This window comes from Nothobranchius furzeri, chromosome 2 (assembly GCF_043380555.1).
Source record: "Nothobranchius furzeri strain GRZ-AD chromosome 2, NfurGRZ-RIMD1, whole genome shotgun sequence".
Taxonomy (NCBI): Eukaryota; Metazoa; Chordata; class Actinopteri; order Cyprinodontiformes; family Nothobranchiidae; genus Nothobranchius; species Nothobranchius furzeri.
Window position 1 is genome coordinate 85,258,036 of NC_091742.1, and position 14,323 is coordinate 85,272,358.

Here is a 14,323-nt window from a genome sequence, read left to right on the forward strand (position 1 = left end):
CTGGGTCTAATCTGAGCTCTGATCCTCTCTGCTCTCCCTGGAGACGCCCACACTAACCTCATGTAATGACCCCTGATTAGGAAGGCTGCCTCCGATATGGCACAAAGAGAGGCTTTTTGTGGGGGTCAGACAAAGAAACACACACACACACACACACACACACACACACACACACACACACACACACACACACGTAAAAAGCTGAGGTATCAATTAAGAAAGGATATTTGTGTTGTTTATTAATAACATGTTCTTTAGTTGCACTTGAAGGAAAAAACTGTGGAACTCCGTCCCTGGTAGAAATGCTTCACAAACACTACACCTGCTAATTTTCTAGACATAAGACTGCAAAGTTAAACTGATTTTAACGAGTTCAAGCCTAATGTTACCCCCTGGAGCTGCAGTATGGTACCGTTACTGTCAAATGTACCATTACGTCACAAAACCCGCAAGAACAAGTGCATTATAAACATCAACATTTTCAAGGAAGTATTGACACTACTTAGTTCAATACCCTCTGCACATTTACACATTGACGATTTTTTTTGGGTGATGACAGTTTACAGCTAGCAAAGCAACACAGAACTTGTAGTACGGCTGTTGCCTTTTTGTCCTTGGGGTGGAAGCTCAGGGTGAAAATTGCTACCATTTCCTACATCTTGGGAGTCCTCAAAGACACTCCCAAATATGGGCATCCTCCTCCATTTTGGCCTTGTTAGCTTGAATCTCAGGAACGGTTAGCTAGCTTGACTTGTTAGCTCTTACCTTGGCTGTGTCCAACTCATCAACATAAATATACGGTCCAACTTCAGGGGTAGCATCCTAGGCCTATCTGTCCCATGTATATTGAGTCCTCCATCAACAGAAGTGAGTATTGTGAATTTGGGCGATCTAGCTCTAAACAGAAGTTCAAATGAAAAGTAGCGGCAATATTTGAAGAACTATGGGACCTGCCATATATGCTGGCTTATGAGTATTTTCCGTACTATTTTTGACACAGATCTATAAAAACTATGAAAATGAAAAAAGCCCAACAGCACAACTGCTTTAAACTCCTATTTTTCAACACCAGATATTAATATGCTTATGTTTAATACTGCAATCCCCTCCCACTTCATCCGCCATCATTGCAATAAATAAATAAATAAATAAACTTGCAATGAATCCTGGAATATGGGGAGCATCTAAGGATACACCACACCTGTCCTTGAAATACAGGGAAAAGGAGGATGCATTTTTAGGCTACATTTGGAGAAGATTTTGAATTTGGACATAGCCCTTGACCTAGTAGCTGTTAGCTTGACCCAGTAGCTGATAGCTTGACCCAGTAGCTGTTAGCTTGACCCAGTAGCTTTTAGAATGACTCAGTAGCTGTTAGCTTGACCCAGTAGCTGCTAGCTTGACCCTGTAGTTGTTAGCTTGACCCTGTAGCTGTTAGCTTGACCCTGTAGCTGTTAGCTTTACCCTGTAGCTGTTAGCTTTACCCTGTAGCTGTTAGAACTCAGTTAGCTTGACCCAGTAGCTTTTAGCTTGACCCAGTAGCTGTTGGCTTGAACCAGTAGCTTTTAGCTTGACTCAGAGACTATTAGGTTTACTCCTTAATGAAAATGTTTCCAGATTTTTTTAAACAATAGGCTTAAGCTCGATATGAGCGGGCAGCAATGTAGTTTTCATCAGTTATGTAGGTAAGAAAGCATGAGTGTGTTGGCATAGCAGAGGCACTTCCTGTTTTCTGGATTATAAAACTAAGTCAACAGGCTGAAGTAAGAAGATGGAGAGAAAGAATGAAACTGGCTTACTGTTTGACCCACTGGACCAGAGTGTGGATACGTCTGCTGTCCTTGTGGTTTTAGTTCGGAAAAATAATCTTAGCCTTTAGTGGATCAACAGAGCCAGCCAGTTTCCAGTGTTGAGCTGGGAAACTAACTCTCCTAAGGAAGACCTGAAGACTGGCTTTTCCACTACAGAGCAACCTGAGCCAAGCAGTCAGGACTCAGTACCACCTGAAAACAAACAATTCAGCTGCAGACACACAAACCTGAAACATATTTGTTGATGAGCTTTACTGCAGCTGTTTACTTTGAGGAAGTTTTTGGTTTGGTGTCATCTGTGTTATAAAAAACTAGATGGCATTAGGTTTTCTGAAGGCTCCAGGGAGCAATTAGTTTGAGTCCATATTGATGTTGTAATACTTTTTTGAAGTTTTAGCAATGACAATATGAACAGAAACCAATTTACTTTAACTCAAGTGTTAGACGTTAGTCTGGTTTCCATTAGCCTTTTTAAGAGTTGCTTCTATTTGAACCAACTGTGAAATATTTTACTCAATCAGCTGAACTTTTTTATTCCTTAAAAATCACAAAGTTAATTTGGAAAAAACACTTTAGTTGATATTTTTGTTTTAAAATGATGAATGATCTGAGTTTATTTTTGCTCTTGCTTCCAAACATGGAGCCTGATGCCTTAAAGGTCAGAAAGCTCTCCACCAGAATCACAGTGGAAAAGTCTCTCTTTGGTGGAACAATGCTCGCCAATTTCTTTTCTCCCACCATCACTTCCCAATTTTTTCTTCTCTTAAACTGCCTCCTTCCCACCTCTTTTTTCTTTCCACTATATTTCCCCCTCTTGCGACCAAGACTGCCCCTGAAGAAAAACGAAATAAATGGTTAATTTACAGCTAATTTACAATTACAACTAATTTTGCCCCACATGGCAGGAGTTGAATCTGAGCTGGATTAAATTGGTGTGATTCTTCTAATAACCAGTAGAGGGCACTGCCATTTTTAACTGATCTCATCTTGGTTTGTACAAACAATTTCATGTAGAAAAATAAAACAGATTTTTGTGATGTTATGTATTTACACAAATAAATAAAGCTGAAAAATAAGAAAGAGTTGGCTTAAATTAAACATCAAACACTTAAAAAGGGAGACTTGTGAGGTTCACCTGGCTGACCCTCAACAACAAAGCAATCTGTGATTCAGCCTGACGACAGATGCACGGAAAGTCCCACAGTAGAGGTGGTTTGAAAGAAAAGAAAGGGTATTTTTAAAAGGAGGATGGATGGATGGATGGATAGAGAGGCAGGCAGAGACGGGAAGAGGTGGGAGCAGCAAGGGCAGAGAAAAGAATAAAGGAGTCTTTACATGTCTGTGGAACCAGCAGCTCGCAGCACTTTCACATAATTTAAGACATATGGAGGTTATTAGGACAACTGTGTGTGTGTGTTTCGTGAAATCTGTGTCTTTGCGCTGCAGGCTACAGAAGACAGTCACGTTTTTGTGGTGCTGCAAAATGACTGTTTTAGTGAACAATCCCCCTCACCACACACACACACACACACACACACACACACACACACACACACACACACACACACACACACACACACACACACACACACACACACAGTGGAACCTATAACACATCGTAGTGACACTGCATAAAAACTGATTGGCGGCTAGGTTGTGCAGTGAGGTGCTGTGTGTGTGTGTGTGTGTGTGTGTGTGTGTGTATGTGTGTCTGGAAGCGTATGACCTGTAGTTACCTTTCAGCCTGCAACACACTGACTCACTTACAGGTCGTACAGTAGCATGACCTTGCTATTCGGTGACCCGTGTGTGTGTTTGTGTGTGTCGGATCAGGTAAAGTGTTCAGTGAAATAGAGAAATTGTGACTAATCCTCTGAAGACATGTTGATGTTTATTATGTTTTGTGCATTTGTGTGTGTCTCCTACAGCCTCCATCCACTCTGTTGCAGACTGAGAACTTTCTCTTTCTTTGTCGACAAAGTCAATAAGGTTAGATCTAGCATCTCTCCTTCAGCCTTATCGCTGCCTCTCCCGACTCCAACAGGTCCATCATCCTAGATAGCTTTGCTCCTGTTTCTTTGCCTGAGTTAACCAAACTAGTTAACTCTATGAAGACCTCTGCATGCCCCCTCGACATCTTACCCTCATCTTTGTTTAAAAGTGCTTTTCAGTCCATCGGTCCCAGCGTGCTCTCTATAATTAATGCTTCTCTGGTTTCTGGTCAGGTCCCTGCTTATTTTAAGAATGCTGTAATCCACCCGCTTCTTAAAAAACCGAGTCTTGACCCCTCTCTCCATAGCAGCTTCAGACCCATCTCTAAACTTCTGTTCATCTCCAAGATCTTGGAAAAGGTTGTGGCTAAACAACTCACAGCTGCTCTTGATGAACATAACATCTATGATAGCTTCCAGTTAGGTATTCGTAGAGCTCATTCTACTGAAACAGCTCTTCTTAGGGTCTCTAATGACCTTCTGACTCACAGTGATGCAGGGGACTGTTCTGTTCGGGTCCTGCTGGACCTGACTGGAGCCTTTGACACTGTTGACCATCACCTGCTACTGGAGAAGCTGAGAGACTGGGTAGGCCTTTCAGGATCTGCTCTGGAGTGGTTCTCCTCTTATCTGGCTGAGCGTTTCTTCTCTGTGGCCCCATCCAAGTTTCGGTCCTCCACCACCTCCCTTACCCATGGTGTCCCACAAGGTTTTGTGCTGGGGCCTCTGCGCGTCCTCCTCTATCTGCTTCCTCTTCAGCGCATCCTAAGCTCCTTCAAAGGAATCTCCTACCATCTTTATGCAGATGACATCCAACTGTACATCTCCTTTAAGCCCCATGAGATGTCTAAGCTGCAGCTGTTACACACCTGCTAAGACTATCAAAACCTGCATGGCTGGGAGCTTTCTACAGCTGAATGAAGATAAGACTGAGATCCTCATCTGTGCCCCAGACAAGCTGGTTCCCAAAGTCAGAGACTCTCTTAGTCAGCTTGCTTCTCACACAAAACCCTCCATCAGGAATCTTGGTGTGACCTTTCGGCTTCTGACCAAGTCCTCCAAACACACCCACATCACCCCGCTTCTCCTCCAGCTTCATTGGCTGCCAGTCAACTTCAGGGTTCATTTCAAGATCCTGGTTCTGGTCTATAGGGCCTTACATGGATAAGCACCAGCTTACATTGGTTATCTTCTTAGTCCCCACACCCCCAGCAGGTCCCTGAGGTCCAGTGACCAAAGCCTACTGGTTGTGCAGCACACCAGGCTAAAGACCAAAGGTGACAAATCATTTGCTGCTGTGGCCCCCAGACTCTGGAACTCTCTCCCCCTGAGCCTGAGATCAGTGGTCTCCTTTAAAAAGCAGCTGAAGACTCACTTGTTCAAGCTGGCCTTTGTATGACCTTCTTCACCTCTCTCTCTTTATTCTGCTCTCCCCACCTATTCCACCTTCCTCAGGATCCACTGGTTTCTCTCTTTCCCATTCTCTCTCTCTCTTTCTTAACAATTTTTTAATCACAATTGTCTATTTTTTGCTCATTTATATTATATTTTTAACAATTTTCTAAATTCTTTTTTGTATTTTTACATTTTTTGTTTTTGTGAAGCGCCTCGTGATTTTTATCTTGAGAGGCGCTATAGAAATGATATATTTTTCTTCTTTCTTCTTCTTTAGTTTCGCCTATGATTGGAATAGTTTTGTTAAAAGTACCAAAATGCTATAGAGCTTTTCTAACCCTTTAAGTTTCTTTTTATTATACCCATTCTATTCCATGATGGTGTATTTTAGCTGTTTATTATAATGATATATTGTGATAAACTACACCAAAAAACATGCTAAAGCATGCAGCTCAACTAGCACAAATACACATGGCTTTTACAGAATCTCCATACAAGCCTATGGGGTTGCGGTCTAAGTAGAACCCCTTCCGTTTAAAGCTCCATAGCTCAGGTAGACTTCACAGTAGAAACATCAATGGAAGTTTAAACAAGCCTCAGACAGTTGGACTTTCTATGGCTGAACTGGTGCTTTCACATTTTGTATGATTTTTCGTGCAACCGCAGTTTAAATGTCAAGATTTTTACCACAGAATCCTTAAAGTCTGATGATGTCACACACTTTCTAAACCTAAAATAATAATTAAAAAACTGTGGTTCTAGAAAATACCTCTTTAATTAGTTGAATCCACCAAATTAGGCCCAAGTTTGATGGTTAAATAAATTAAACCCATTCCCATGCATGCTCCTGTAGGATCAGACCATTATGCTGCAACCAGGAGACGACACCAAACTGATGCCGTGGGTCATGTGGAATGTAAAATGTGCATAACAACACAGAGTTGGTGACTTGTAGATGAACTAAACAACAGCCAGCGTTTTGGCTCCTCTGGGGTCAGACAGTGTGTGAGATATGTTTGTGGTTGAAGACATGTAAACTGATCTGAGACCAGCCGCCCAGGATGCAGCCGAGAGAGGAAATGTAGCTCTGCTAACGTTTTAGTTTGCTCTGTGATCTGTTCTAAACCACTCCTTAACACACACTCAGGATGTATACATCCATCCATATGGTGCTGCCATAATTCACTCGTTCACTCGGCGCTGTTGTTCATTCATCCTGAGGAGGAGAAGGGACAAAGCCATTGGGGGAATGAAAGAGGAAATTAAAGGGCAACAGAGAAGAAAGAAAATGAGAGAAAAAGGAGGAAGACAAAAAAATAAGAGGATGAGTGCCCAACTGATGGTTTGGTGGGTGAAGAATTGACCTCAAAACCACACGTTCCCTCACTGATCTGGGATCAAATTCCGATGGGAGCTCCTTTCTTCCCTCTCAACTTCCATAAAGACTCAACATGGAAACCAGAACCACCTTGTCACTGTAAAAAAAACCACTCCTTTACTGTGTATGAATATGGGAAACGCCTCCCACAGAGGTCCAAACAAACCCTGTACTCACTCTCAGACAAGACAGCCAGAAAAACGAATGGAATTGTGTGAAACAGTTGCCGTAGTAACTAAAAATGTACAAAAAAAAATGTGTGACTTATGACTGAACCCAAATCGAATGTGATCCTCTCAGAGGGAGCTGATGGGCTCCACTGGCCACTAATCATTACACAGAAGGGCCAATATAAAAATTTGCTTGTTCAGACGTTCCAGTCTCGTTTCATTGAGCAGAAAATGTAAACCATGTGTAGAAGTCGCCCAACTGGGTTCCAGAATGAGCTGCTGTGCCTTCCTGCCATTTCTGGTTCAATCAGCCCCCGTGATGGAAAATCTGTGGGCCTCGAACCATCTGATTGGAGAAAGAACTTCACTGTTTTGGGATTTTAAATTTGGCCAAACAAGCAGCACCTTCATGTTCTGTTCTCTGTGCTCCGAGAGCTAGATACAGATAAGCTTTAGGATTATTACAAAGACCATATTTGTTTTTCCTCGACGTCTAAATAATGCCCAGCGCTGTTTTAAGAGCAGTTTAGGAGGTTAAATCTGATGGATGTTGTTTGTTCAAACAGCACTGACGACCGGGGACGGGTTCATACTGATGAAAAAGCCGTGAAAGAGCTGAAATGTGCCCCCTCCTCTCTTCTGTCATTCTGCTGACTGCAGGGAAAAACCTGCGACATGTAAGGGAGTGAGAGAATGAAGAAATAAATAAGAAAACGGCATTCTAAAAATGAAGACTAAAGGACTTTGCACTATCTTCCCCCTCCAGTTATTCACGTTTGTCACTTTCATTTTTAGGTGGTGATAACTGTAAACGCGACTTAGGAGGAAACTTGTCTCTGACCTGTCAGTCAGGATTTATGATCATCGGTTCGTTCTGTCTACACATAGATTATAGCAAACAACTAAGAGTTCCTCTTATGCTCTCTCTGCAGGTGTTTGCTAAAGTGTTCAGTCACGAAGCCTTGGAGTCGTACCTCCCTAAAATCCAGCAGGTCATCCAAGAGAGCCTCCGAGTGTGGAGCTCCAACCCAGAGCCCATTAATGTCTACAGGTACATCTGCTGTTCCATCAGTGGTCTTCGTATTCAGATCCTTTACCAAAATCAGTCAGGTCCAATCCTGGTCCTCAAGGACCACTGTGCAGCATGTTTTAGTCATTTTCCTGCTTCAACACGCCTGAGTGACTTGTTGAATTACCTGTTCCGCAGGTCATCAGGCTCTGCAGTGATTAAAATCAGGTGTTTTTAAGAGAAACCTTAAAAAATGCATAATTGACCAGGATTGGACGCTTGACTTAAATTAATAAAAGTCTTGCAACACCCAATTCTGCAATTAGCCTGTAAACCAATAGATCGTCTGCAAAGACATGTCTTTTCTGATTTGGGATACGTGATGTGTTTGTTCCACAGCGAGAGCCAAAGGTTGTCATTCATCATGGCTTTGAGGGTCCTGCTGGGTTTCAGGATATCTGAGGAGGAAATGAGGCACATGTTCTCAACGTTCCAGGACTTTGTTAACAACCTCTTCAGCCTGCCCATAGACCTGCCTTTCAGCGGCTTTAGGAAGGTAGGATCATTTTGTTTTTAGTGAGGCTCATATGAGCAAAAGGACCATTGACTCGTGATTTATTCACACACACCAATGTGAAGGGATAGCCTGTGAAGTTGGCTTGTTGGATGGTTAACATGCTTCTGTGTTCTCAGGGAATCCGTGCTCGGGACATCCTCCAGAAGAGCATCGAAAAGGCCATCCGGGAGAAGCCGCTGTGCTCTCAGGGGAAGGATTACAGTGACGCTCTAGACGTCCTGATGGAGAGCGCCAAAGAGAACGGCACTGAGCTCACCATGCAAGAGCTTAAGGTAACACACCTCCTCACAAAAAACCACCCAGAGAGTAGGGTGTGCAATGCATACTTTGGAGGCCATAGAATTCACTCAGACAGACAGAGGTTTGCAAATAAACAAAACTCCATGTGTGTTAAGATAAAAAGTTATCCTGTCGTGAAACAAACCGTTCTGTAAAATTAGAAGGATGCTAATTTGATGTCTGCAGGCAGATACTTAAAAAAACACACATTCAAGAACAGGCACGCCCTCTGTTTACCTATTTGAGGAATTCTCTGGAAACTCGGCTCGGCCTCTCTCTTGCTCCTTGTGGTTTCTGGGTGAAGTCCAGGGCCAAAAATAAGTCAACACTGCCCCTGCTAGGGGTCTGAATGAGGCCTCCTGTACACACACACTTAAACACACACACAAAACTGAACTGGGGAGGCCCTGTCATAGAGGCCCAGGCTTTCCCTTTCACGTCTTTGACACATATAAAACACACACACACACACACACACACACACACACACACACACACACACACACACACACACGTTGGGTGAAGCACAGACGTAGATGATGGGAGCTGAGAGGTTTACAATGCAAGGCACGCTGCCCAGTCTGTGTTATTTATTCCACAGACTTACGGACCAGCATGGCACCGTTAAGTGTTGTTATTGGATAACAGACTCAGACTTTCAAACACTCTACTTTTTAATAAATAGCAACAACATTTTTATTATGTATTAGCTTTTAATACGTCATTATGCACCTACGGACTAGCTTGAAGTGCAGGGTGGTGGATTTGGAGCCAGAGTAAGTTCCATGGTTGATGTTGCTTGGGTTGGCTTCAAACCCAACTAACAAAAATGGTTTTGCATTTTCAAAACAACAAATCAAAGAGCAGCTGACATCTCCAACATGCTGGGTGAGAAAATCAGTTTTCCACAACCATAAATTCTGCACCGCTGTTGAAATGGTAATTGTCGTTATGGTAGGGTATGTTAACCCTTTAACACATAATAAAACCATCTTTATTTAAAATTTCTAGCCTTTTATTCATATGCCAAGTAATAATTTCACTGGAGGCTGAAATAACAGATGGTTTGACCACAAACTAAAATAAAACCAACTTGTGAGCACTGCTTGTTGAACGTTACTTTCCAAATTCAAATCCTTTGTAGTTTAGAAACTCCCAACTCAGCATGATAGGTTCACTGAGTTACCAACCTGAGGGTCAGATTTTCCAATAAAATTGCAAAATAATTACAAGAATAGAAAAAAATAATGGATTAAAGCACCAACTTTCTTTTTCCTTTCACCACAGGAATCAACCATTGAGCTGATCTTTGCTGCCTTTGCCACTACTGCCAGCGCAAGCACCTCGTTGATCATGGCGCTCCTTCGCTACCCTCAGGTTCTAGAGCGCCTCAGAGAGGAGCTCAGAGCTAGGGGACTTCTTCACAATGGCTGCCTCTGCCCGGAAGGAGAACTGAGGCTGGACACGATCGTCAGCCTGAAGTACCTGGATTGTGTCATCAAGGAGGTGCTGAGACTCTATACACCCGTCTCAGGGGCCTACAGAACAGCAGTGCAGACCTTCGAATTAGATGTGAGTCTCATGTTCTTCTAGAGTTCTTTCACTTTTCGTGATTAAGCTATTATAACTCTTGGTTCTTTTAGAAAGTTTTCTGTAACCTGCTTTTTTATGGGATACCTCAATTAAACCTGAGGCCCCTTTCTCTTCTCATTACACCTTCGTTGGGATCAACTTTTAAGAATAGTAAAATTGTGATCTTTTGTTTTGCTGATGACATTCTTGTCTATCTGTTTATACTACCAGCCACGCTGAACCATCATAAACATGTACAATCTTTAGTTTATACTTCATTACAGTAAATATAAAACAAGATATTATCACACTTTTCAAACAGTTTTATTGTCTTTTTTTGTTTCCAGGGAGTCCAGATTCCAAAGGGTTGGAGTGTGATGTACAGCATTCGGGACACTCATGACACAGCTGCTGTCTTCAAAGATGTGGAAGCTTTCGATCCCGACCGCTTCAGTCAAGAGCGAAGTGAAGACAAAGAGGGCCGCTTCCACTACCTGCCCTTTGGTGGTGGAGTCAGATCCTGTTTGGGAAAGCAGCTCGCTACCCTTTTCCTTCGCCTACTGGCTATCGAGTTGGCCAGCACCAGTCGCTTTGAGCTGGCCACTCGGCAGTTCCCACGTGTGACCACGGTTCCCGTGGTTCACCCTGTCGATGGGTTAAAGGTCAAGTTCTATGGCTTGGACTCCAATCAGAATGAAATCATGACCAAGTCAGACGAGCTGCTGGGAGCAACAGTTTGAGAAAAGGTGGTGATCAGGAGCAGTGGAGGGGAGAGAAGATCAACAATGGAAATCTTCACGGAGAAGACTAATGGAAGGCAAAATTAATTTCAGAGTGATTTTTTTTCTTCTTCACCTTTGTTCTGCCAAATTGGAGCTTCCTTTCAGACTAAAACATCTTTGTCGCTTGTTAGACCTGATGATCGGGACTTTCCTTTAAAAACTGAACAAACTGCCAAAAAAATCTTAATTTTTCTTTTGTCTGTGTATTTTCTGAATAAATATACAAAATATATACAAAAAGCTATCTAATATAATTTTAACAAAAGTAGTGCACAAGAGACTTTTGGTTAAATGAAGGGTGGAGAAGTAAGGGTGAGAAAAATGAAACAGGGTATAGGATGAAAAATATTTTGTTTTTCTAACATTTTTCTTGTTTTTAATCAATGTCAGTAAAATATTTTATTTGTCTTTTAGCTTATTTGAAGTGGATATATGACAAATGAAGACGCTCCTGGTTCCCTTGTAGTTTCGAATCAAAATTTAACTCGTGATTTTAGGTTAAATCATAATTCAGAAGATTTACTCTTAAATTTAAATTAGTAGCTGACATGCAAGTGAATTGTTATAGCACCATAGATGGCAAACTGAGGCATAGGCATGTGTTTTATCAAGCTGTGTCATAAACACTTAAAGTGATGTTGCCTGTCAGGGAGAAAAATCAATGCAAAACAAAGAGGGAGTTGTTGGGCTTAATGGGTGTGAATGGGTTAATTGTTGCTTATAGTCAACATTTCTAAATGTTCACTTTATAAATGTAACAAGTTCTTCATAAGCTGACAGGGGAGGAATAATAGGACACAAAGTTCGGGACATCATTAAATATTTATTTGATTTGGTTCTTTTCGTTTCCCTTGTAGTCACAGTACCGCTGGCTTCGACCAGGAAAATTAAGCTCCTTGGTTGGGATCGGGACAAAACACGAGACTGTTCCGAGTTTAGTTGAAAGTTGAAATCAAATGAGGGAGTGAGCTAGGTGGCCTTAATATTCTTAATATCTATACTTTCAGGAATAAGATTTCTAATCTTTTGTCCTTATCAGAAAGAATTTCCATCTTGAACAAAAGTGTACACTTCTGTTCTTTTTTTCCACGTCCACATGTTGCCTGTATGCATTAACTTGAATGTTCCCCATGCATCACGAAGCCTAGTCCTATCGATAGTAAACTCAGGTGCAACCATGTTGTTCTTAAAAATGAGCACGCCTCTGCTTTTTCACGTTTCTGATTGTAAAATAAAATCTGTTATTCACTGCTATATTTTAGAGGTGAATTGACTATTTTACATATCTTTCATCAGCTAATGTATTTAACTTTTGGAAGACATTTTCTGTGTAGGCTAATTGGACTCTGCATTGTAACCTCTTTTTAAATATCGGAGTTATAAACAATACCATCTTGCTTTGAGATTATACTCTCGGCTAACGGTGAACTTGTTCTCATGAAGTGGTGCAGGTGAAAATCACCGGAGACTACGATGAAAGTAAAGAGGAAGTGACCTACGTACATGCTGCTTAAGTGTTGCCTTGACTTTCTGTTTGTCTTTATTTGTGTATTTCTATTAATATTTTTTTTCAAAACTCCTTGGAGAGCTGCTGAGTGGGAGCTCGTGAAAACGTTGGCATCACACATTCCTACTGCTCCTCCAATCAACAACACGACTGCTAAGCAAGCCCAATTCCACTTTGTGAGCTTACGAAGATTTGATGCTTCCGGTGCAGAACTCAACTCCGGACAGAAAAAAAAAACTTTCCACAACGGAATTCCAAAACTTTCCAATGAATCATTCTAGAATCCAACCGACAAAGTTCTAGACTCTAACATGTATAAGCAATGGACCAATCAGGTTTCAGGGAAAAGGCGGAAACCTCTCATTGAGCTTTCCTGATTGGACGATCCTGTTGCGTTCCAGATGGACTTTGCCGTTGCGTTTATTCTATTCTACCAACCACACCACTGACTTTTTGTTTTGTTTTTCATAAAAGAAAAAATACAAAAATATTAACTTTTTTGCTGCTTCTCTTGTATACATTTACAAAATGAGAGTTCTAGATTGCAATAGTTTGTATTGAGTGAGATTTATTGTGTAAGTTTTTGCATTTTTAAAGCAGAAAGAGCATTAATGGGTTATTGTTTGTATTAATTTGTATATTATTCTTAAGCAGAATATTAAAGAAAATTAGCTATTTACATCAACTAATAACCTAATATTAATGTTATTGTATGATTAATATTGTTATAAGATATTTGAAATGCTATTTTTTATCCTGTTACAGAGTTAGAGTTTTTAGCCTACACGAGAACATCTTTGGTAAATATTGGGTGTATTTAGAATTGTGGATTTCAATTTATATTGTAAACATTGTTTAAAATGTTGATATTGTTGACTTGATTACTGTAATTATTTTTGTTATTTGTACTTATCATTGCATTTTATTTTACATTAATTATGAAAAACATAAAGCACTTGCCAGATAAGTTTATTTTTTAAGTGCCATGTGACTACACCTCCGCTCCTTCTCACCTGTTGGTTTCTGAATCTGTCTGAAATCATTCTGTACATATTTGTTATTCTTTTACAGGGGAAAAAAAAGTTAATTTAGTTCAAATATGAATGTCTTGAGCTAGGTTTTCCTTTTCTTTTTGCTACCAAGACTGTCGTGTACTCCTGTAATAAACTATAAAGAAACAAAAATCTGATTTTGTATTTTATTTTACAAACCACCAAGCATTTCCATTTTAGCTATACAGCTTTTAAACAGCTATCATAAATAAAGCAATACAAGCATCAAGCATGTGAAATAACAATAAAAAAATACATTATTTAAAATTTGTTTTTACAATGGTGTTACTGTATTATCTCCAACAGGAAATGATGAAACTAAGTTATTTCAGTGTATTAAAAGTTACAATAAACAGTTGTAATCTCCAAAAAGGGTCTATTTTTCACCATCCAATTGACACAACATAAACTTTCATGCACCTTTCATAGCAACACCACCTGGACTCCCAAAAAAACCCTTTGCTCACTTTTTGTTCCTCATCTGGAGACATAAACATTTTCCTCAAGGTCCTACACTCTCTGCGTGAAAGCCAGACGTCAACATTCTTCACTCTGAATAAGTGAAGACTCCATGATTTTACAACTGATAAGCTTACAATAATCGTATGTGATGAATGAACAAGATGTTTAAATGAAATGTTTGAATAATCTGTGCTTAAATCACTGATGGCTTTGAAATGAATATTGTTCTTACAGTGATCCATTTATATCACAAATCACTATGTGTTTGATTTGACAAGTTAATTATTGTTTACACACATACACATTACAATGAGATACTCATTAAAGTTAACATGCAC

At 40.6% G+C, this 14,323-nt stretch overlaps 1 protein-coding gene across 1 annotated transcript in view; it reads left to right on the forward strand.

Moving 5' to 3' along the window:
• The window catches only part of cyp26b1 (cytochrome P450, family 26, subfamily b, polypeptide 1), a 30,818-nt gene extending 17,163 nt beyond the window's left edge, over positions 1-13,655 (forward strand). Inside the window, exons 3-7 of the mRNA XM_015946234.3 lie at positions 7,678-7,796; positions 8,154-8,310; positions 8,448-8,603; positions 9,898-10,182; positions 10,530-13,655. Coding sequence (XP_015801720.3) covers positions 7,678-7,796; positions 8,154-8,310; positions 8,448-8,603; positions 9,898-10,182; positions 10,530-10,922 — 1,110 coding nt within the window. The 3' untranslated portion in view covers positions 10,923-13,655. The remainder of the gene's footprint in view (positions 1-7,677; positions 7,797-8,153; positions 8,311-8,447; positions 8,604-9,897; positions 10,183-10,529) is intronic.
• The last annotated feature ends 668 nt before the right edge of the window (positions 13,656-14,323 follow it).